Source organism: Gymnodraco acuticeps, unplaced genomic scaffold (assembly GCF_902827175.1).
Source record: "Gymnodraco acuticeps unplaced genomic scaffold, fGymAcu1.1, whole genome shotgun sequence".
NCBI classification, from domain to species: Eukaryota; Metazoa; Chordata; class Actinopteri; order Perciformes; family Bathydraconidae; genus Gymnodraco; species Gymnodraco acuticeps.
This window is the reverse complement of record NW_022989843.1, coordinates 1,096,895-1,120,478: the sequence shown is the minus strand read 5'-3', so window position 1 is coordinate 1,120,478 and position 23,584 is coordinate 1,096,895. Positions and strand designations below refer to the sequence as shown.

Genomic DNA, 23,584 nt, shown 5'->3' with positions numbered 1-23,584 from the left:
AAATCTGCCACTTCCTCACAGAGCCCCTCCTCCAACACACACGAACGCGCACATGACCAATAAGGGCACGAGATAAGTTTGTGCACAGATGGAAGGCTGACAGGCAGGTAGGCCATCCAGTTATTTTAACCGTGCCGGCTCAGATGATTGGTCGTGCTTTTTACAGTACTAAGGCTTCCAGAGGTGACATTTTTTTATGGATTTTTTGTTAAAGCACTTAAGATATTCATTGCTATCGGGATGTTAAGAGCATTCCATGGAATATAACAACAAGTGTATCTCGAGCCGGTTTAAATGAAATTCCACTATGCACTCTGGCTGCAAAATAATTGTATCATAAGTTTGATGTATCAAATGCAGACATGTTTTTAGGCAGTGGAGCTTTGTGCATCACTGCAGTGTACCCTCTCGTGTTGGTTGAGTTTTAGCCATGTAGGGAATGCTTCTCCACAGGTACAGCATTTGTAGCCCTTCTCTTCATTATGCAACTTCATGTGTCTTTTCAGGTTTGTTCTGTGACCGAACTCTTTGTCACACACCTCACACTTGTATGGCTTTTCACCTGTGTGTGTTCTGATGTGCCTTTGCAAAGTTGTCGTGGTAGCAAATCGTACCTTGCAATAAGAACACACAAAGGGCTTTTCCCCCGAATGAACTCGCAGATGATTTTTGTAAGACGAAGAATCAGCAAATCCTTTGCCACATTTGCTGCAGGAGTAAGGCTTCTCACCTGTGTGAATTCTCACATGCTTTTTCAGATTCACATCTGACCTGAAGCTTTTGTCACACGTGTCACATTTGTGCGGCTTGTCCTCACTGTGAACACGTGAATGCAGATCCAGATTATACTGCCGGTTGAATCTTTTTCCGCAAACTTTGCATTTGAAAGGCTTCTCGCCAGAGTGAATCGTTAAATGTTTTTTCAAATCCCAACTCTCCCTGAACATTAAACCACAAGTGTCACATTTGAAAGTCTTCTCAACAGTGTGGGATTTCATATGAAATTTGTAGTTTTTGAAGTTAGTCATCACTTTACTGCACCTGTCACACTTGTACGGGTTATTATCATCCTGGATGCTATCACCTGATTGGTTCCCATCTCCCTGATTGGGTGGTGAGTTAGAATTTGATGTTGTGCTTCTTTGGCTACGTTTCTTAACTTGTGTTTTCTCAGTAGTTGATGTTGTTTTATCATCCTTGCGTCTCTTATTTGGTGTTTTGTCAGTACTTCCCTTAGATGTTGTGCTCCCATCATTCTGTCTCTTTTTTGGTGTAACCTTGTTGCTTGTGGTTAAAGTTGTACACCCATCAGGAAGCTTCTCATTCGTTTTGGATTTAGAACGTGTAGTTGATGTTGTTTTCCCATCGTTGGGTTTCTTGCTTGCTCTTGGATCAGGACTTTTACCTGAAGTTGTCGTCTCATTGTTACATTTCTTATTTGGTGTGAGCTCAACGGCTCTGGTTGATTTTTTACGTTTTGTTTTTTCAGTATTTGTAACTGATGTTGTCTTCTCATTGCTATGTGACTTTTTTGGCTTAACACTTCCAGAAGAGGTTTGTCTCCCCTCTTGGCTTTTCTTTGTTGCTGTTGACTCACTAGTTCCTTTTGACTTAGGTTTGTTTTCATTAGATATTTCATTTGGTGTTAGCTCTGTGCCTCTATCTGTTTTCTTATTTGGTGTTGGCTCAACACCTCCAGGTGAGCTAGGTCTCTCGTCTTGGAATTTCTTATTTGGTGTTGGCCTACTTTTTCCTTTAGATGTTGCAACATTATCATTGCATTTCTTGTTTGGTGTCATCTCAGTGTCTGTAGCTGATGTTGTGGTCTTATCGTTGCATTTCTCATTTGGTGTTGGTTCAGTACTTTTAGCTGATACTGAGGACTCACCATTATTTTTCCTATTAGGTGTTAGCTCAGTGCCTCTGGTTGATAATGTGTTGGCATTTGGCATTGTATCAACATTTCCTGGTGAGGTTGGTCTCCCATCTTCACCTTTCTTGTTTGTTGTTGGCTTTTCATTTGAGGCTGTGATCTCATTATTACCTTTCCTATGTGGAGTGGTAGCTGATGTGGTTTTACCAGTATCTGGACTCTTTTTTGGCATTGGCTCATCATTTCCACTTGATGTTGTGTTGTCATTGATATGTTCCTCATTTGTCAGTTCAGTACTGCTGGTGGCTGCTGTGTTCTTATCACCACATTTCTTATCTGATGTTTCCTCACTTCCTGTAGCTGATGTTGAGTTTTGGACTTTGCTTATCTCATTTTGTGGTGACTCGATGTGTGTTCTTGGTTTTGCATTTCCATGGTTACAAGCTACGTGATCTTGGCTTCCAGCAGAGTTGTGAGAGGGGAGCTGGTGGTCAGTGCTTGGTTCAGATACTGCAGAAGTCTCCCCGTCAGATCTAGATAAAATATCTTTGCTTGAGATGCTGGATTGAGGATCTTGATTCACTGCACTCTCAGTTTGATGAGGAACCAAAAACTGAGAGGGGTCACTGTTGACAGGTTGCTCACAAGTTGAAGCTGACTTAGAGGCTTCAGTCTCCTTCTGTTGTCCAAGCTGCTGTGTTTCTTGTCTGATGCATCGTTCCTCCTGTTCCTCTTTAACAGGTGGAGGATCTGGCGGTACATGACTGGAGCTGGTCGCCTGGTCAAAGTGCTGCGGCTGGATCACGAGAACCTCGTCATCCTCCTCCAGCTTTTGGACATGTCTCTGTGGGAGCTCTGAATGTAGAGGGAGAAAGGAATGGGACAATGATGACTGACTGTGAATAGATAAACCTATATGTAACTGTTGTGATAAAATAGTCTATAATACATAGAACATTTTGAGTTGCCCAATGAGGAGTAATTTATGTATTTATGTTAAACTAATGTTAACACTGCATTAACATTGATCAATCAATAAACATGTAGGCTTTTATTGTTGAAGCTGGTTAAGGTGAAGATAGTTCCAAATACTATATATACAGTTTGGTAGATTAGTTCAAACATAGGGGTTTGGCCCCCTCTAGTGTGTCATAAATGAATCTGAAGGGTTGTCAGAAAAAAGTAAAAAATAACAAATGTACAATTTTACAATTCGTTTTGGCTTTTCCTTCAACTTTTTCAGTTTGTAAAATACTGGGTGAACTTAGTATGTTGAATCTCCATGGTTGCAGATGTTTAGATCAAACACTCAGTAGTGGATTTGCCAACAACTCAAAGACATCCAAGACATGTCAAGACCTGCAGAACAATCCAAGGCATACCTAGTTTGTTGAACAACTATATCCTTAAGGTTGTATATGTTTGGCTTAAAAGCATAAATAAAGTATTTACATATAAAAGCAAAGTATAGCTGGAAGTGGTCACAAGCCAGAAGGTTGCATAAAAGCACATCTTTAATTACACTTTGTATGTATAGGCCTGTATAAGGTTATAGACTATAGAGCTAAAGCTAATTCTCAGATTAAAGTATGTACAGTACAGTGTTGACTGTGAATTGTAGTACAAGCAGAAGTAACATGGGATACACAAGTACAGACAGTACTATGTGTACCTCGGAACTGCATTTAACGAAGTACTTGAGTAAACATATTGGCTTTTGTACATTTGGACAGAAAGAAGATTACTGCAGCACAGAGGGGACTTCCGCATGTTAGGTGGTGTAACATTCATTAAGATAGTATTTGTTTTAACATAAGCATATTAAAGTGTACGGACAATTTGGACGTGATTATGCGAAAGTATAATCTTTGGCATCTTTGTTATTATTCTATTATTACACCTGTCAAACTGGTTTGTCTGGCATGTGGGGTTCGACTTACAGTCTTTGGACTCAAAGTACGTGTTATTAAATTGCTCAAAAACGAACAGCCTTTAAAAAATATTAAATATTTGTCCGTACCTGTCCGGTGTAACTTTAACTCAGGTGTCAGCACGGCATCCAGCAGTCGGCGTTGACGAGCTATTTCTGCCTCGTAGCCTTCTATCTTCTTCTCATAAGCTCCCAGTATTTCCTGAGCAGCCGCAGTGAGTCGGTCACAGACAAACCGCCTCATACTTTGAACTGAAGACATTGTTGAATACAAATAAAGATGCTTTTTTATCGCTTAAAACTTCGTAACAAACTATAACTCGTGGATGTGACGTGCGTGACAGTTTTCTTCCGCATGAGAAGTTGTGTAAACAAACAACATATTGGGCTCATACTGCCACCTACTGCACGGGAGTGTGTCAAATAAGTGAGTGATTATGTTTACATTACATGTTACTTGTTAGACGCTTTTATCCAAAGCGACTTACATACTCAATACTGTGGGCAATCCCCAGAGGAGCAATTTGGGGGGAAGTGTCTTGCCCAGGGACACAATGACATGCTGTCTGCAGTGGGGTTTGAACCTGTCACCATCTGATCCCCAGACCAAGGCTCTATCTACTGTGCCACACGCCTCCCCCTATTTGTGTAGTTTTATAAGTAAAAACTCTTCTTAAGTTAGCCAACCAGAATATGTTCCTTATTCTTTTCCTTTCGTGTATGATTGAGTAATCATTGATTACAGTTTATAAGCAGTGTCTAATAGTTTCCAACAGTTTAATTTATCCATCTTTCTAAATGTACTGTTTATGGATCAAGGCTATAGGAAGATTTTATTATACACCTTTAAAACTTGTCAGATTCACTCGAGTGAATACTAATCATCGCTGCTATAAACATCTTAAATGCTGGCTTGTTAAGCAAGTATTTTGTGTTTTATATTAAAGAACTTCAAATAAATTATGTTTGAGGTTGGATTCTTTGTTTAGAGTAGATTTTTGATCATAATATTGTAATGCCATGTAAACAGTTACACCTCAGTGCTTTGGCAATTGTCAATGTGTCAATTCAAGAGCCTAAGGAGGTGTTTTCAAATGGCTTGTTTTGTTTGACCAGCACTACGAAATCCAATATATTCACACATCCACATAAGAGATGATGGAACAGCCGAACGTTTCTGAGTGATAATTAAAAGAACAACAACAACACAATTACAATTCTTAATGTATTAGCAAAACAGTTGCTGAACATCCACAAGTCTTTCAGAACTCTTACATGAAATTAAAGTAACTTAACAGTTGCCAAAGAAAATATAACTCAAAAGGAAGAATAAGGGCAGAGTCACTCAAACATTCATCATTGGAGGCTATTGGGACACTACATACACAGACAGAACAGTAAAATATTTGATTCTACAAATCTGCATCTTGCATTTGTACAATGACTTCCAGCATTGAAATTCCACACATTGGCCATAAACCCAAGAGGACATGATAGCGAAGAATAAAATGACTAACAAAGCATTTATATGCTAATATTAAAGGGCTGGCTTATCTAAAGCCAGTTGAGTAGCACTTGAAATGTTTTGGCTCTATGAAACCAGGGGGGTATACTACGAATCAGGATTTTCGCTTAGCCGGCTAAATTCAGGGCAAACTCCGGCTTTCCGGTCCTACGAAGCTGGTTCTCTTTTTAGCAGGCTAGATCTCCATGGTAACTTATGCTAAGCGGCTAACCTGGTCGGGACCAGGTTAGGTTGCAGGCTAAGAGCTCAACTCAGTGAAAGCACTGCCTGCTGACCAATCAGAGCTCAGTGTGCGGAGTTTAAAGCGATCAAGTCATATTACAGGAGAAAGGAAATACAGAAAAACTGCCGTCGCAGGAAAGACGGCCGGCAAAAATCACCGACTGTGTGAACGTGAACATTAATAGAATATCACCTCCCATCTTCAGAGCAATCTGACTATTATAACATTAGCGTTAAGAAAGCTTACTTAAATATCTGCCACAACATAGGCCTAAGTAACCGGATCAGAGTAACATTAAGTACAGTCCGCGGCATATCACTTCATAATGTATCATATTTTCTTATCTGAGTCAGCTGAGCCCTATCTGGCCGTGCAACACTCAGTGTCACATACTGTATGCAGAAGTATTATTTTAAGCAACACATTAAGTTGACGAAACACTCGAGACAAATGTAATTAAAGTCAGATCGTGTTTTAGACGGGGCAGTGATATCATAAACCTGTTAATGTACGCATTCAAACACTTTTTCTTTTGCCAGCTGTATTCACCTTGCAGGTGCAGCTATGTGGCTTTTATCCTGGATAAAGTGTTTAAGTCATGGATGTTTAAAGTTCAACTTCTTCATTTTTGACTAGTATTAAAGTTAACTTTTCATTCAGGAAGTATGACGCTGCGCTGTCAGTACGCTTCTCCATGTTTCTGATTGGTCGAATGCTCCAGATACCACCCCTTTCATGTGAACGCGCACCTAACTAGATAGGAAACGGCTGGCTTGAGCGATCCACTTGATAACCAGCGTCGTAGTACAGTTTAGCGAGAGCGCGTATGTTTTGGATTAGGCCAACCGGCTAACTCAAACATATCCAGGTTAGGTTGAACTAGATTCGTAGTATAGGCCCCTGATGTACTTTATGATTCTGTTTTCTTCAAGTTTGTATTTTGTTGGTCGAACGCACTTATTGTAAGTCGCTTTGGATGAAAGTGTCAGCTAAATGCAATGTAATGTAATGAAGTAAAGTTGAAGAGGGATAAAGGCTGCTGCTTAGTTCTTCTGTTATTCCAAATGATGTGTCAAATGTAATGTAAGTGTTTTGCTATCTGTTAAATCAATTTACAGACTTGTGATGTCAGGACAATTGATTAAGCATCTTTTTCAAGTTTATTTAAGGGGACATATTACAGTATTAACCCTAGCAGTAACATCTATTCATCTTTATTTACATAATTCAACACTATCAAATATATTTTTGCTTTAGAGTTGCAATCCAAGCTGCCACATGAATCACAAATCGTTTCATTTCTTTCACACTTGTGCATTAATATAATGCATATAAAGAACATTATATAAAAAGGGCTTTAAAAGCATCACACAAGGCTCTGGGTAAACAGTTATTTGCTGCTTCGGGGGTGAGCTCATGATTAGAGGATGCAATTCTAAGTCTCAACTTCTTATTATAAAATCTCTCCTGAAATATTGCTGTTCTCAGGCTTCTCACCGGCATGCGAACGGACATGTCTAATCAATGCTGAGCTCGAGGACATTGCCTTATCACAGTAAACACAGCTGTAAGGCTTTTCACCTGTGTGACTTCTTACGTGAACTTGCAAATGTTCCAAACGCCGGAAAGTCCAGTGACAATAGTTGCAAGAATACGGCCTTTCCCCTGAGTGGGTGACCATGTGTCGTTTCAGGTTACATTTGAAGCTGAATCCCTTTCCACAAACTGTGCAACTGAACGGCTTCCGAGCACCATGAGATATCATGTGAACTCTAAGTTCTGAATACAAATAAAAGTCTTTACTGCAGCTGTTGCACTTATATTGTTTTTCACTTGGTTTGGTCCCCTTGTGTTTTTGATTTGGTTTTGTTGCATTTCTATGGTTGCCACTTGTCTGATCTTGGTTACGTGTTACATGAGAGATGTGAAAAAGGAGCTGATGTTCACGGTTTTGTTCTGGTCCTCCAGAGCTCTCTCTGTTAGGTTCAGATATTTTTATTTTAGGTAAAATGTTGTCAGGAGGCTTTTTCTCTGCTACACTTTGATTTTGATCATGATCCGATAGCGAAGTCAATTTTCCATCATCAGTAAGAGTCACCATGAAGACATCAGTCTCCTGCTTTGGTTCAAGCTGCTCTTCCTCTTGACGGGTGCAAAGTTCCTCCTGTTCCTCTTTAATCTGTGGAGGCTCTGGGTCCTCTTGGTCCAGACTGGAGTTCCTTTCCTGACTACAGAGCTGCTGGTCAGTGAGAACCTCATCCTCATTACAGACATGTTGCTGAGGGAGCTCTGGAGGGACAGAAAATAAACAAAGTGCTGTTAGTGTGGTGTTAGGGAAGCAAATTGCCTTCAATGCTGGGCAATGGTGTTAAGATCAACACACGGCCACCAACTTTTTAAAACTATAACATATTTTAACAATGTGTATCAGGCCCGGTTCTACGGGGGTGCATAGGCATGCACTGCACGAATGTTATGCACCCTCTATTCAAAAAAGAGAAGGGAGCGAAAAATATTATAAATATAACAACAATAATAGAATACAATACAAAACAAATTATGTCAGGTGCGTGTGACCTGCGCCGCTGCACGTGCATTATTTCCAAAGTGCTTCCACAGCAGTGACACACATCTGTGGATAATCATGGATATAGAAAATGGTTAAAACAACCATCACTAAACGCCAGCAACACTGAATCTACTGCAGACAATAACAACAGGTCAGATGGGGACATTATGTCACCCTCCGTCGTGGACACTAACATACTGCCGCCCGACTCGCCGCCCCGAAGCAGCAGTCTTCGTCGCCTGAAACAACGCCGCCCCTCGGCGGGCGGCAGGTGCCAGCGGACCTCGGCAAAACAGAGCCTGCCCAGGTATATCTAAACAAGTACCCGCCAGTACAGTGGGGCAAGACGGTCATTTTGCAGCTTGTGGTATAAAAATAGACAATGGCTAGAATATTGATGTAAAAATAGTGCCATATTCTGCCATGCCTGTAGAAATGTTGGGTCAAATAATGCATACAATAGCACAGATGCCGTCACCACGAATGGCTACAAAATATCTCATATTCCAAGATAATCAACAAGCTAATGTTGCAGCTGAAATGTTCTCCAGGTCAAAAAGTCAACCTCACACGATGATGTGATACATCAAGCAAAGTAAATATTCTCTTCCCAGAGTATATGATACCAAGGTACCAAGGTGATGATGTACATGGTTTTAATAATACGTTTGCCTTTTCAAACCATGAGCTGGTTCAAATCATATTTGCCTTGATTTACAATATGTTCTCATTTGTTTTATCAGTACAGTTTTGAAGCTTTTGTGCTTTTCTTTGCCATAGTCCACTTTGGACTGGATGAACTATTTCAGGATTGCACTTTTAACTCACTTGAAATGTTCTCACTTGCTTGGTTTCAAAACATTACAAATGCCATAATTTGTTTATTGGGGACCATAAAATCAATGCTATTTTCATTGCTGTTGCTGGCCGCTATTGCTCTGTAAACCTACTACTGATGCACCCCCTGTAATCTCAGATGCACCCCAAGTCATTTTGTTCTAGAACCGGGCCTGATGTGTATTTTAACCGCTGCGATGTGTGTATTTGAGATATTTGCTGGAGATTTGATCGTGAATTAATGAACAGAATGTGGTTCTATCGTCAAAATAGGATGCAGTATTTTCAATAAATTGTATTTCTTAACTGGACAAGTACACACTTATTTTTATTGGAAATGAGTCCTTCTGTTCTATTTGATTATGTATTTATATCTGATTTCTTAATATAGATCACAATTAACTACCTCGTACATAAATGAGTAGAACATGAAAATACGTAAGGTATTATAGGTTTAAATTAATATACTTTGTATACATTATTCACACCCTACACAAAATATAGCTAACGAGAGGGGTCAACCATAATGAATCCCATTCAGATTGCTTGATAATGTGTAAGTACTTGATAGGAAATCAAAAAAGTATTTTATTGTTTTTTACACACCTGTTCTGTGAAGCTTTATCTGAGGCTTCAAGACTGTATCCAATAATCTGCGTTGACGACAAATCTCCTCCTCGTATGCTGATAAAGCTTGAGAAAAAACTCCAAATATTTCATCGGCAGCTGCAGCTAGTCGCTCGTTGATAACACTTCTCAGTTTCTCAACTGCAGCCATTTCTACTGTGTGAAATATATGGATGTATAAAGACAAAATAAACCAAACCAACTTGTGTTTTTCTCGCTGGCATGAACAACACAACTTCCGGTGTAATGTTCTTCTTCGTTGGTTTAGGGAGGCGTTCTGCACTGATAAAGTTACATTACCGCCACCTAGCGCCACCGTATAGATAGAATCTATCTATTGATAGAATCTATCTATACGGTGTGTAAAAAACAATAAAATACTTTTATAGATATAATCTATCTATACGGTGCTGCCGCTACCTAACTAGATTGACATTCACATTATCCCAATCTCCCACAATAACTAATAAGGGAAACAATAACATAAAAACAACATGTTCCCAAACACTTGTTCAGTAAGTTGCATGAATCACTTTTGTTTGACTTCTGGGTGAACCTTTTCTAACAAGTGTCACATTTGAAACGATTTTCACCGACAGATCGGAAGTTAGCCTACTAAATGTACTCAAGTACTGTACTTAGCCTAAGTACAACTTATTTGGGATACTTGTAGGCCTACTTCACTTGAGTATGGAAGGCTGACAGGCAGGTAGGCCATCCAGTTATTTTAGCCGGGCCGGCTAAAATGATCGGTCGTGCTTTTTACAGTATACGGCTTCCACAGATGACATTTTTTATGGATTTTTTGTCTTCAGATATTCATTGCTATCGGGATGTTAAGAGCATTCCATGGAATATAACAAAAAGTGTATCTCGAGCCGGTTTCTCAAACTTACCTACCCCACCTTTAATATTTTAGATCAATAACATTTGGTGACATTATTGTGGCACATCAGTAAAGCCTTAAATATAAATATATAAGGTGGCAGACTTAATTTAATGCCTCACTCATTATGGATACATGTGTTATTTCTGTGCCCCAGGACATCCTTGGTGTAAATTAATTTTGAATTAGAAATTGAACATTAAAAATTAGATTTATATTCAGGTTATGAATTGTTAATAATGCTCGAATAGTGTCCTTATTTGGGGTAGGCACAATATGAGCATAATCACACATTCAATCTGCAAAAATTCAGTTTATAGGCAAAAATATTATTGTTGGTGACATGATTATTTATTGCTCTCGTACAAACACCTTGTTTCAAATAGCATATTTAAAAGAAATTCATTTTGGTTTGTTTCTAGAATCCTCTAAACCACTTTCTGTCTCTTTTTTAGGTTATAATGTTTATAAATGCCATCTCAAATGTGTGGCCAGCAGCCATTATCACTGTGGCTTTTGCCCAACAATCATTGGGAGAAAGGAGATGTTCTTTAGTCACTTTAAAAACTGCTGCACTGAACATCCAACTACGTTGGCGGCGGCCCCAGCAACCACAACGACTCCTCCAGTGATGGCCCAGACGGCCGCTCCAGTGATGGCCGCGACGGCCGCTCCAGTGATGGCCGCGACGGCCGCTCCAGTGATGGCTCAGACGGCCGCTCCAGTGATGGCTCAGACGGCCGCTCCAGTGATAGCTCCGGCTGCTGGGGATCGCAGACATCTTTTCAAGGCAAATGGAGTTTGTCTGAACAAATCAGGAGTGAAATTGTTTATCTCTAACATATTCAACTGCCTGCGTCATCAATCTGTTCCCTCTGCCAAGGACAAGCGGCAAGAGGAATCAAAACAAGAGAAAGACACAACACATCGCGCAGAAAACCCTGAAGAATTATCACTGCACCCGCCTGAGGAATGTTCTGATTATGGGAGACCTATGAGACACATGGAAGAGTCTCCACTGCCCGTCACCCCCCCCCCCCCCCCCCCCCCCCCCCCCCTGTCAACGCCTTTGAGGATACTCTTCATTCATCCCCCAGCTCTCTCTACTCTCCGCTCACCCTTTCACCCTCGCCCACCCCCTTGGAGTTCGATGACCGCATGAAGGCGACACGCAGGGCTGGCACCGATTCCTTCCTGGAGTTCAATAACCAAACTAAGGTGATACGCAGGGCTGGCAGCATGTCCTTTACCCCCGCTCCTCAGCGACGCCCACCAAAATCACTGAAGCAGAGACGCGCACCACCTCCCCCGTCTTCATCAAGAAAGAATCTGCAGTCTCCGAAGCCTGATAAGGATGTGTGTGTACAAAATGCAACAAACTCTTACTGATATGTGCTGGGTCCAGGCTCAAGGGCGTATGGCACTCTCAACTCTTTCCAGGACATGCCGGGGCCCTGCCTGCCTATAGCTTTGCCGATATCTGTGTTGATAGGTAATAGATTAAGAGTGGTGAATCATCTTAGATACAGGAAGCGCTCAAACGTTTGTGTGAGTTTATCTAATTTAGCCGTGATTCCATGTCAGCCACAGCTTGTTACAAAAAACATGACTGATAGTGTGTTTAACAAACTTAAACTAGCTTTATTAAATGTCAGGTCTTTGGCAGGAAAAACATTTTTAATCAATGATTTTATCACTGAGCACAATCTCGATTTTATGTTTTTAACAGAAACTTGGATTGAACAAAATAACAGTGCAGCTGTTCTTATCGAATCAACCCCTCCCAACTTTAGTTTTATGAGTCAGGAAAGAATGCATAAGAAAGGGGGTGGAGTTGCTATTCTGTTCAATGATTCCCTTCAATGCAGGAAGACATCTTATGGGAACTTTGATTCTTTTGAATATGTGGCCCTTCAGCTGAAATGCTCCTCTCGAGCTCTGTTCCTAAATATCTATAGACCACCCAAATACTGTGCAAGCTTTTTTGATGACTTTACGGAACTGCTGTCTATAGTGTGTATTGACTTTGACCGTCTAGTCATTGTTGGTGATTTAACATCCATGTTGACAACCCCCAGGACAGAGGGGCAAAAGAACTGTTTTGTGTTCTTGATAGCTATGGACTGACTCAGCATGTGACGGAGCCCACGCACAATAAGGGGCACACTCTGGACTTAATTATCTCAAAGGGTCTGAATATCTCTAAGGTTGTGGTGACTGATGTTGCACTCTCTGACCATTCCTGTGTTTTCTTTGAGAGCTCTATTTCTGTTCACAAAAATGTTCAAAAACAGGTAACCACAAAGCGATATTTAACTGAAAATACTAGGGAAATGTTTACTCAGAATTTTTCTTCCACACTTGCCGCTGCTAACATCTCAGTAAATGAGCTAGTAGATCATTTTAATTCAAAAATTAAAAATGTTATAGATGCCATTGCTCCAACTAAGGTAAAGGAAGTGACTGGGAAGAAAATATCTCCATGGAGAAAGGCCATGACCGTGAAAACAGAAAAAAGAGAATGTCGAAAAGCTGAACGCAGGTGGCGAAAAACAAATCTCCAGGTGCACTTTGAAATCTATAAAGAGGGACTTGGCCTTTATAATTTGGAATTTAAAAACGCACGACAATCGTTCTTCTCTGACATCATTACCAAAAACAACGCACGGGCCTTGTTTGCTACCGTCGACAGACTGACTAACCCCCCAGTGTCAGTAGCCTCTGAATTTCTATCCACCAGGGCGTGCAAGGATTTTGCCTCCTTTTTCACTGACAACATTCAGAAAATCAGACAAGCAGTCAGTGCCTCTGCATCAGGTACAGCAAATGTGTTGTCTCTGTGTCCACTTAACATAAATTCAAACACCATGACACAATTCCATCAGATTAATGATAAAAACCTAGAGGACATTATACAACTTCTGAAATCCTCCTCCTGCTGCCTTGATATTATTCCAACAGGATTTTTCAAAGATGTTTTGCCTTGCATGGCCTCAGATCTACTTCATATAGTAAACAAATCTCTTCACTCAGGTATTTTTCCACAGGCCCTGAAAACTGCAGTCATTAAACCGCTCTTAAAAAAGAATAATCTAGATGCTTCAGTAATGAACAATTACAGGCCCATATCAAACCTCCCATTTCTAGGTAAAATCATTGAAAAAGTTGTTTTTCAACAGTTGAGTAATTTCTTGCATTTAAATAACTGTTTCGATGTGTTCCAGTCAGGCTTTAGTCCAAACCACAGCACTGAGACTGCTCTTGTAAAGGTCTTTAATGACATCCACTTAAACACAGACAGTGGCAGAACTTCAGTGTTAGTATTATTAGATCTCAGTGCTGCGTTTGACACTGTTGACCACAGCATATTACTAGACCGACTGGAAAACTGGGTAGGACTTTCGGAAACAGTTCTAAATTGGTTTGAATCCTATTTAAAGGACAGAAACAACTTTGTTTCTATAGGTACATACACATCTGAGTTGACAAATATGACATGTGGGGTTCCTCAAGACTCCATCTTGGGGCCTCTTCTCTTTAACATCTACATGCTACCACTGGCTCAGATAATGAAAAACAACAAAATAAGTTACCATAGCTATGCAGATGACACACAAATGTACGTAACAATTTCACCAGGAGACTATGCTCCAATTCAAACACTGAGTAAGTGCATTGAACAAATCAATGACTGGATGTGTCAGAACTTTCGCCAATTAAACAAAGATAAAACTGAGGTAATGGTTTTTGGAGCCAAGGCAGAACGTATAAAAGTTAGCGCTGAGCTTCAGTCTGCAATGTTCAAAACAACAGATAAAGCCAGAAATCTAGGTGTAGTCATGGACTCTGACCTGAGTTTCAACAGTCACATTAAAACAGTTACTAAATCAGCCTACTATCACCTAAATAATATATCTAGGATTAAAAGACTAATGTCACAGCAGGATTTGGAAAAACGTGTCCATGCTTTTATCTTCAGTAGACTCGACTACTGCAATGGTGTCTTCACAGGTCTCACTAAAAAATCTATTAGAAAGCTGCAGCTGATTCAGAACGCCGCTGCTCGAGTCCTCACTAACACTAAGAAAGTGTCACTCCTGTTCTTAAGTCTTTACACTGGCTTCCTGTGTGTCAAAGAATAGATTTCAAAATACTGCAGCTGGTTTATAAAGCACTGAATGGTTTAGGCCCAAAATACATTTCTGACCTCCTGCTAAATTATGAACCATCCAGATCTCTCAGGTCTTCAGGGACTGGTCAGCTTTCTGTCCCCAGAGTCAGAACTAAACATGGTAAAGCAGCGTTCAGTTATTATGCTCCAAATATCTGGAACAAACTCCCAGAAACCTGCAGGTCCGCTGCAACTCTGACTACTTTTAAATCCAGGCTGAAGACTTTTCTTTTTGTCGCTGCTTTTAATTGAACTATTCATATCTTAGACTGCACTGTAACTTTTATCACTGTATTTTTTCTTTTAATGTTTATTTTATTAGCTTTTCTTTTTAATGACTGATTTTAAATGCCATTTTCTTAATGTCTTTCATTTTTTGTAAAGCACTTTGAATTGCCTTGTGTTGAAAAGTGCTATATAAATAAACTTGCCTTGCCTTGCTGCAGCAACATGGCACAATATTTTCACAGCCCCCAAAATTCATGTCAAAGCGCTAAACCACAACATGTTGTTTTTGTAGCCTACAACTAAAAAGGAAAAATCTACAAATACACATACAAAGGCACCATTCATCCAAAACATCGGACATCACAGCAAATCGCAACCTAAAATCACAGTGCATAGATAACAAAAGGGGACTTTTTGCAGTTTCCAGGACCTTTAAGGGTCCTGTGCCGTGTATTCATGTCCAAAAATCTAACTTGGGTATCACCTGTCAGTTGTAACAGTATAACAGGAGGCCTTACAGCTTCCTTCCTAAAGAGTTGGTTAGTGAATGGACACATTCAAGTGTACAACCCCTGATGCATGTGATTTTATAATATTACATATATGACTTCTTTATACCATCTTGTCTTATCAGTGAGATGGAACTTTGTTCTCATGACCTCACCAAGAACATGAGTGAGGAAGCGCACAAAAGGCTGAAGGACTTGTGAAAGATTCCGAGGAGTTTTTTAAATAGGCTTTAAACTCCTGCAGGTCAATATTTGTTTAAGTTGACCAGCTCTGATTTTCCACATGATGTTCTGTTCAATAAATGTTCATTGAGGAAAACGGTATCAGTGTTTTATTTTATATACATCACAGTTAATGCTGAACTTGCCGGACCATATACTGTAGTTGAAAGTACACAATGAAACACTGGCTTGCTTGTATCAAATCAATACAATTCCCACATGCCCTACCCCGGAACCTGCGGTCTTCAGACTCTGGCCCCCCGCACCAACCTGCGATCCTTCGGGGACAGAGCCTTCAGTATGGCAGCCCCCACTCTCTGGAACGCTCTCCCTGCGGAGATCTGCAACATCCCCACCCTTGACGCCTTCAAAAGGGCCCTCAAGTCCCATCTGTCTGCCAAGGCCTTTGGCCCCAAATCTATTTGTTGTTTTGTCTGACTGCCTTTTGTTATGTTTGTTTCTACTCCTGTTCTTCTTTTTAAAGGGACCTTGGGTCTCATGAAAGGCGCTATATAAATCCAAGTATCCAATTATTATTAATACATCCCATACATCATTGGAACGGTAAGAATCTCAGCTACAACACTGACTAAAGCCTTTCCATCTCCAGTATGCCTACATGACAAGCATTTTTATAATATGCAGTAAACATATCTTTGACTTATTGCAAAATTATAAAATAAAATTCACCCCTGCTGTCATTCTGGCTTTCACTGTTCAAATGAGATGTCAACCATCAAAATGGGATAAGGGGTTCTCAAACTGATAGGTTATTAATTGATTTGCCTAATAGTTGCTTAAAATGCTACAATAACATTTGCAATTCGTTTTTAATCTGCCATGTACGGTCTCTCAGCCACCGTAGTGTCGTGTCAGGTGGGCGTGTCGTGTCGTGTAGTGTCGTCAATTCGCTTTTAATCTGCCATGTACGGTAGTGCTTCTCAGCCACCGTAGTGTCGTGTCAGGTGGGCGTGTCGTGTAGTGTCGTGTACTGTCCGCGGCCGCAGCTAAACCCTTCTCGTTTATTCTCCGCTGTGGACGCTCTGGCTCTTTTTCTCCCTCCCCGAGGCAAGCGTTTGCTCCTGCTGCTGTAATTCTCTCCGGTTTGCCACCAGCAGATGACAAACACCCACCTCTCCGCCTCTTCCAAGGGACGAGGGGACCGTGCGTCAGAGTTTCAGTAATTAGTGCTGGTCAAAGGTCTTCTTTGTTATTTATTGAGCTTTAAAACAAATGAATAACGACTCGATATAATAATATAATAATAAAAAACGGAGGACGGAGCCTCTCTTTTCCTCCCCCTCTTCTGAGAGCCCAGCAGCTGATCTCAGAGCACGCTCCCCTCTCCTGCAGGGGGGCGTGGTCAGCTGCAGCTCATTTGCATTAAAGCTACGTCACAGAATCAGCCCTTGCAAAAACAGGGCTGGAAAAGAGCAAATAGAACGAAATGAGGCATGGCTAAAATGCATGATCTGTTTGGTATTTTGAAAAAAAACTTCACAGACATGTTTTATATAGGTATGGCCCTACAATATATTATTCAAATATAGCATGAAAGGTTCGCTTTCATATAGGTTGCATTGCTCAGTCCCAGAGGTAGCTGCCTGGTAAACATTCATTCAGATGAAAAAAGTGCTGCTTATGTGCCATGTCACTTGTCTGGGTACATATGGAAATCCACTTAATAATAATAGATTTATTTTGTTAGCGCTTTTACCGGTGCTCAAAGTTGCTTTACAGAGATAGTGAAAAGAAAAGGACAATAAATAAATATAGTTAAAGTCAAATTAAAATCAAGCAAAACAAAAACAATCACACATTAAAAGCCAGATTGAAGAGGTGGGTTTTTGTAAGTTTTTTTGAAGGTGGTGAGGTCAGTGCAGTCTCTGATGGGTTGTGAGTTCCAGGTCCGGTGCTTGATGCGGGTGGAGATGGATAAGAGGTTGGCTTCTGATGAGCAGAGGCAGCGGGAAGGGGTGTGGTGGTGCAGCAGGTCTGTGAGGTAGGGGGGGGGGGGGGGGGGGGGGGGGGGGGGGGGGGGGGGGTTTGATTGTTGAGGGCTTTGTGCGTTATGAGCAGTACTTTGAAGTAGATTATTTGACGGACGGGGAGCCAGTGGAGGTTCTGGAGGACGGGAGTGATGTGGTCTCGGGAGCAGGTGTGGGTGAGGAGGCGGGCAGCAGAGTTCTGGATATGTTGGAGTTTATTGAGGAGGTTGGATGGTATGCCGTAGTAGAGGATGCTATTGCAGTAGTCGAGTCGTGGTTCAATAATTCATCGCTACGTCTGAAATTGTTCCCACATGCTTTACAAGCAAACGGTTTCTCACCTGTGTGGACTCTCATATGCCTTTTTAATTTTGACATCTGAGTGAAACTTTTCTCGCAGGTCATGCAAACATACGGTTTCTCACCTGTGTGGACTTTCAAATGCCTTTTTAATTGGGACATCGCCTTGAAGCTTTTCTCGCAGGTCATGCAAACATAGGGCTTCTCTCCTGTGTGGACTCTCATGTGACTCTTAAAGTTACTGTTAAATTGGAATTTTTTTCCACAGGTTTTGCAATCATATTTCTTCTCTCCTGTGCAGATTGTTACGTGATTCTTAAAGTCAATGTTGAATCTGAATTTGTTCCCGCATGTTTTGCAAGTGAATTTATTTTCATGGACTCGCATGTGTTGCATCAAGTTGCTATTTTCTCTGAAACCCCTTCCACATGTTTGGCAAGAATATGGCTTCACATCCGTGTGGGTGGTCATGTGTCTTTGCAATTTTGACATGCACTTAAAATCTTTCCCACAAGTTTCACATTTGAAATTCTTCACTGTGCAAGTATTATGTTGCTTGTCTGACAAGTTAGCTGTGTGGACTTTCATATGCCTTTTCAATTTGGACTCCTCATTGAAGCTTTTCTCGCAGGTCATACAAACATAGGGCATGTCTCCTGTGTGGATTCCCATGTGACTCTCAAAGTCAATGTTAAATCTGAATTTTTTTTCGCATGTTTTGCAAGTATATTTCTTCTCATTGGTGTGGACTCGCATGTGGTACATCAAGGAACTACTTTCTCTGAAACCTCTTCCACATGTTTGGCAAGAATATGGCTTCTCATCCGTGTGGATGGTCATGTGTCTTCGTAATACTGACATGTACTTAAAATCTTTCCCACAAGTTTCACATTTTAAATTATTTTTCATTGTGCAAGTTTTACGTTGCATGTCTGACAAGTTAGCGTTGTTTACTTTGTTCATTTTGGTTTTGTGATGTATTTTGTTTATTTCTGGATCCGCAGTTCTTGTTAACCCTGCGTCATTAGAATTGTGACAGATGAGCTGCAGATTACTTTGTGCTTCTGATACCACAATGCTTATAACTGGCATGTTGCCTACAGACTCTTTTGCACAAGTCTGTCCGCTGTGCACACTTTCCTCATCAGTAAGAGTCACCATGAAGACATCTGTCTCCTGCTTTGGTTCAAGCTGCTCTTCCTCCTGACGGGTGCAAAGTTCCTCCTGTTCCTCTTTAATCTGTGGAGGCTCTGGGTCCTCTTGGTCCAGACTGGAGTTCCTTTCCTGACTACAGAGCTGCTGGTCAGTGAGAACCTCCTCCTCATTACAGACATGTTGCTGAGGGAGCTCTGGAGGGACAGAAAATAAACCTGTAAGTACTGTTAGTGTGGTGTTAGGGAAGCAAATTGCATTCAATGCTGGGCAATCAATATCACAATAGCAAGACAACAACAAACAAGACTATATAAATGCATTATGCATAAAATGTATAAATCAAAGTTATGAAATACAAATAAAAACATTAGGCGACCAACTTTTTAAACTATAACATATTCTAACAATGTGTATTTTAACTGCTGTGCTTTGTGTATTTGTAATAGAAAATATTATACTCACTTACTTACTTTAATAATATCATTGTGTGATTCTTATTTGCTAATGTGTATCTATATTTACTACTTTTCAAACATGTTAGATAAGCTTGGGAACATTCCATATCTGAATGTTGTTAGCTACACTCTATGTGCACCAACAGTATGACCTTCAACTTGGTTGAACTGAGAATATCCTGATATGGCATCCCTAACTCCCTAACTTCCAGAATGCTCCATTGTTATCACCAAGCACAACCCCTCCCTATCTCCTCTCTCTGTGTTTGAATATGCAACCCAAACTCTATTCTTCGTCTTTCACACAGACTGTGTGCTCTCTGTATAACCGACTGAACTTTTTTGCAAGAAATAAAATACGACGAAGACAGCTGAATGGTTTGATTCTCTATCCACATTTGATAAAGAAATTCCCGCCACAGTATTTGTGATCTGTTGTTTGGGATATGAATGTGATTTAGCATTAGTTGTATTGTTAAGGTACAACAAAGAATATCCATTAATTTCAGCTCACTTTTAGCTGACTATTTGAACTGTTTATCTATTACATTTTTGGATTCTTGTACCACATTCCTGCATCGTTCCTGAACATCTTTGGATTACCACTGGATTTAGTTAACGACCGACAGGTGTGTTCAAAGATCAAAGTGTTTCCACGGCAACGCCCTGCCTGTGAACGAGAGACAGCCTGTCAGAGAATGTATTAACAATATTGTGTTGCATTATCGCTTCTAAGTAAAAAACTGTAACTCCAATCAGCTAAATCTCCAACCCAGAGTATTTAGGATACCAGATGAACACCTGATGGCTCTCGTGTTTGCTATATGTGCAAGTCCGTTTGATTAAATGAGCATATCGGTGCGTCCGGGACAAATATCCCTACATTGTGATCACCAAAGTACGAAGAGTGAAAATTGTGGCCAGCCGAGCAATAGTTGGAAAAAAAAACTCTGAATATTTTCCAGCTCCTCTCCCCTTTAGTCGTGATGTCACCACTCTAAGTCTTAACGAGCTTTCCCATACGGCCCGTCCACACAGCGGCGTGCGTTGAAGCTTCAACGCTTCTGCCCATTCACTTTGAATGGGGTGACGTCTCGCTTTGCCGAACTGCAATGTTCAACTTTTGAAGCTTTGAAGGAACACGCCCGCCGGTAAGCTTCAACGCACGCCGCCATGTGGACGCTGCGATACACACCCATTATAAAATGTGAAAGTGTGAAATGTCCACAAAAGGTAAGCTGCGACTACGTGAGAACCATACTAGCTATCAAAAATATCCAAATAGTCTAATAAAGTCCATAGCCTCGAGAACCGTTTAAACTTGGAATTTTTGTCCTACGTTAAAGTCTGCAGAATCTGTATGGGGTCAAAGGAGTGTTTCTGAGCTCTGTTCAAATGGATTTCCCATTCATTCCTATGGAGCAAATTATCGCAGTTTTCAGCGAATATGCGTGAAAACGGCTAGGCGAATCTCTTATAAAAGACATAGCAACCCGATCTCGGTTATTCCGAAACGTTTTGATGTGTTTTTTGTGTGTTTAGTGTCAATGCTGCCGGACGAGTAGCATAACAACATTTGTGGCGGAAGAAGGAGAATATGATGAGATAAGTATGTTGAATACTATACTGTATGTGGCTTCGCCAGTCACACAGAATAAGAAAGTATTTTATTGTTTGTTACACACCTGTTCTGTGCAGCTTTATCTGAGGTTTGTCAACAGACTCTTTTGCACAAGTCTGACCGCTGTGCACACTTTCCTCATCAGTAAGAGTCACCATGAAGGCATCAGTCTCCTGTTTTAGTCCAAGCTGCTCTTCCTCCTTACTGGTGCAAAGTTCCTCCTGTTCCTCTTTAATCTGTGGAGGCTCTGGGTCCTCTTGGTCCAGACTGGAGTTCCTTTCCTGACTACAGAGCTGGTGGTCAGTGAGAACCTCCTCCTCATTACAGACATGTTGCTGAGGGAGCTCTGGAGGGACAGCAAATAAACAAAGTGCTGTTAGTGTGGTGTTAGGGAAGCAAATTGCATTCAATGCTGGGCAATGGTGTTAAGATCAATATCACAATATCAAGACAACAACAAACAAGACTACAGAAATGCATAAAGCATGAACAGAGTTTATTTAAAAAGCATGCAGCCACCCACTTTAAAAAATATATAAATTGTTTTAACAATGTGTATTTTAACCGCTGTGATGTGTGTTTGAGATCTGATCATGAATTAATAAACATAATGTGGTCCTATCAACACAATAGGATGCAGTATGTAGCTATCAATTCAGCATGTAATGTCTTAACTGGTCAAGTAGTACTTATATTCTATTTGATTGTTTATTTACAGCTGATTTCTTGAATATATATAATAATTAAATATCTCATGCAGAAATGTGCAGAACATGGAAATACTTAATGGAAGAATAAGTCCCTCCTCAATATTATATATAGGTAAATATACTAGAAGAATAATACATTTGAAGATTACACCCTCACAAAATATAGCTAACGAGAGGCTTCAACCATAATGAATCCCATTCTGATTGCTTGATAATGTGTAAGTACTTGATAGTAAATAACAAAAGTATGTCATGGTTTGTTACACACCTGTTCTGTGCAGCTTTATCTGAGGCTTCAAGACGGTATCCAATAATCTGCGCTGACGACAAATCTCATCCTCGTATGCTGATAAAGTTTGAGCAAAAACTCCAAATATTTCATCGGCAGCTGCAGCTAGTCGCTCGTTGATAACACTTCTCAGTTTCTCAACTGCAGCCATTCCTACTGTGTGAAATATATGGATGTGTAAAGAGACAAAATAAACCAAACCAACATTTATATTTTTCGTTGGCATGAACTACACAACTTCCGGTGGAATGTACTTATTCGTTGGTTTAGGGAGTCGTTCTGCACTGATAAAGCTACATTAGCACCACCTACTGGATTAACATTAAAAATTGTCCCAATCTCCCACAATAACTAACAAGGGAAACAATAACATAAACAACATGTTCCCCAACACTTGTTCAGTGAGTTGCATGAATCACTTTTGTTTGACTTTTGGGTGAACCTTTTCTCACAAGTGTCACATTTGTAGTTATTCCTACAATAAACAGTATTTTATTTAATTGTACTGTATATTTAATTTAACTTTCTGTTCTTTTATATCTTATTCTATTTACATGTATATAGACTCCTAAATGTACTTAGTCCCTAACAACACTGCATTATTTAGTTTATTGTATTTATTTATAGTATTTGCTAGTTTTTACTTCTACTAATTCAGAGACTAATCGTTTACTTTTATTGCACTGCATTTATTTTATACCTTTAGTTATTTTACAGACTTGGAATTATTATGTGAAATATAATCAACATTTAAATAAGACTTTAGTAACACCAGGAGTAAATTCACAATCTACCCTGCAGAACACAAAGTGATTAAAACTAGCTGCACCTTTTGCAGCTTTGACTAACACTTTAATGCATCAATATTGAAATATATAATATATATTATTCTGTAAAGGGAAATCTGAACAATAAGTGCTTTTACTTTTGTACTTTTACTTGAGTAACATTTTAATGCAGGACTTTAACTTGTAACAGAATATTATACACTCTTGTACTTCTACTTTTACTGTAGTACACGATGAGTACTCCTCCCACCTCTGTAAACCGGTGTGGGACCTTGTGTATATTTTTTTACTTTAAGAAATCATGGAACTCCCCATTTTAAACATTTGTTCTCTGGTTCCTGATCAGTACTGGTCTTCTTGTGAATTGCTCTTGCATGGCTTTCGACTCCGTGAGAGTTGTGAGAAAGGTAGTGGACACTTTGGTTGGGATGAATCTGGGCCCTTTCTGTCAGATTCAGATTTTAATATTATAACTGAGATGTTGGTTAGTGGCAGTGAATCTGTGCAAATTTAACATGTGATTTTTACTGAGGCCATTGTAACCTTGCGGTGCTATTTCAACATTCATTATAATAAAGGAACTGAGAAGGCTCTATTTAATTGTAGCTTTCATTAACATTAATCATATTTGTTAAGCCATTGCAAATACAATGTTTTAAATTAAATAAAAAAACACAG

The 23,584-nt window shown here is 40.1% G+C and overlaps 3 protein-coding genes across 4 annotated transcripts in view; all 3 read right to left on the bottom strand.

Annotated features, from left to right (window-relative positions):
• Positions 1-85: 85 nt before the first annotated feature.
• On the bottom strand, positions 86-4,177 carry LOC117559974 (zinc finger protein 37-like). The gene is made up of 2 exons (XM_034236726.1): positions 3,894-4,177; positions 86-2,728 (listed from the first exon to the last, which is right to left on the bottom strand). The coding sequence occupies exons 1-2, from the start codon at positions 4,063-4,065 to the stop codon at positions 369-371; spliced, it is 2,532 nt and encodes an 843-aa protein (XP_034092617.1). The 5' UTR covers positions 4,066-4,177; the 3' UTR covers positions 86-368.
• A 2,209-nt stretch (positions 4,178-6,386) lies between these two features.
• Positions 6,387-9,863, bottom strand: LOC117560089 (zinc finger protein 25-like). The gene is made up of 2 exons (XM_034236857.1): positions 9,564-9,863; positions 6,387-7,840 (listed from the first exon to the last, which is right to left on the bottom strand). The coding sequence occupies exons 1-2, from the start codon at positions 9,733-9,735 to the stop codon at positions 7,005-7,007; spliced, it is 1,008 nt and encodes a 335-aa protein (XP_034092748.1). The 5' UTR covers positions 9,736-9,863; the 3' UTR covers positions 6,387-7,004.
• Positions 9,864-17,034: 7,171 nt separating this feature from the next.
• The window catches only part of LOC117559975 (zinc finger protein 3-like), an 87,458-nt gene continuing 80,908 nt past the window's right edge, over positions 17,035-23,584 (bottom strand). The window contains exon 5 of one of the 2 annotated variants that reach the window (XM_034236747.1): positions 17,035-19,091. In XM_034236747.1, coding sequence (XP_034092638.1) covers positions 17,694-19,091 — 1,398 coding nt within the window. In that variant the 3' untranslated portion in view covers positions 17,035-17,693. Of the gene's footprint in view, positions 19,113-23,584 lie in introns of both variants that reach the window. The other variant, XM_034236753.1, reaches the window with a different exon arrangement.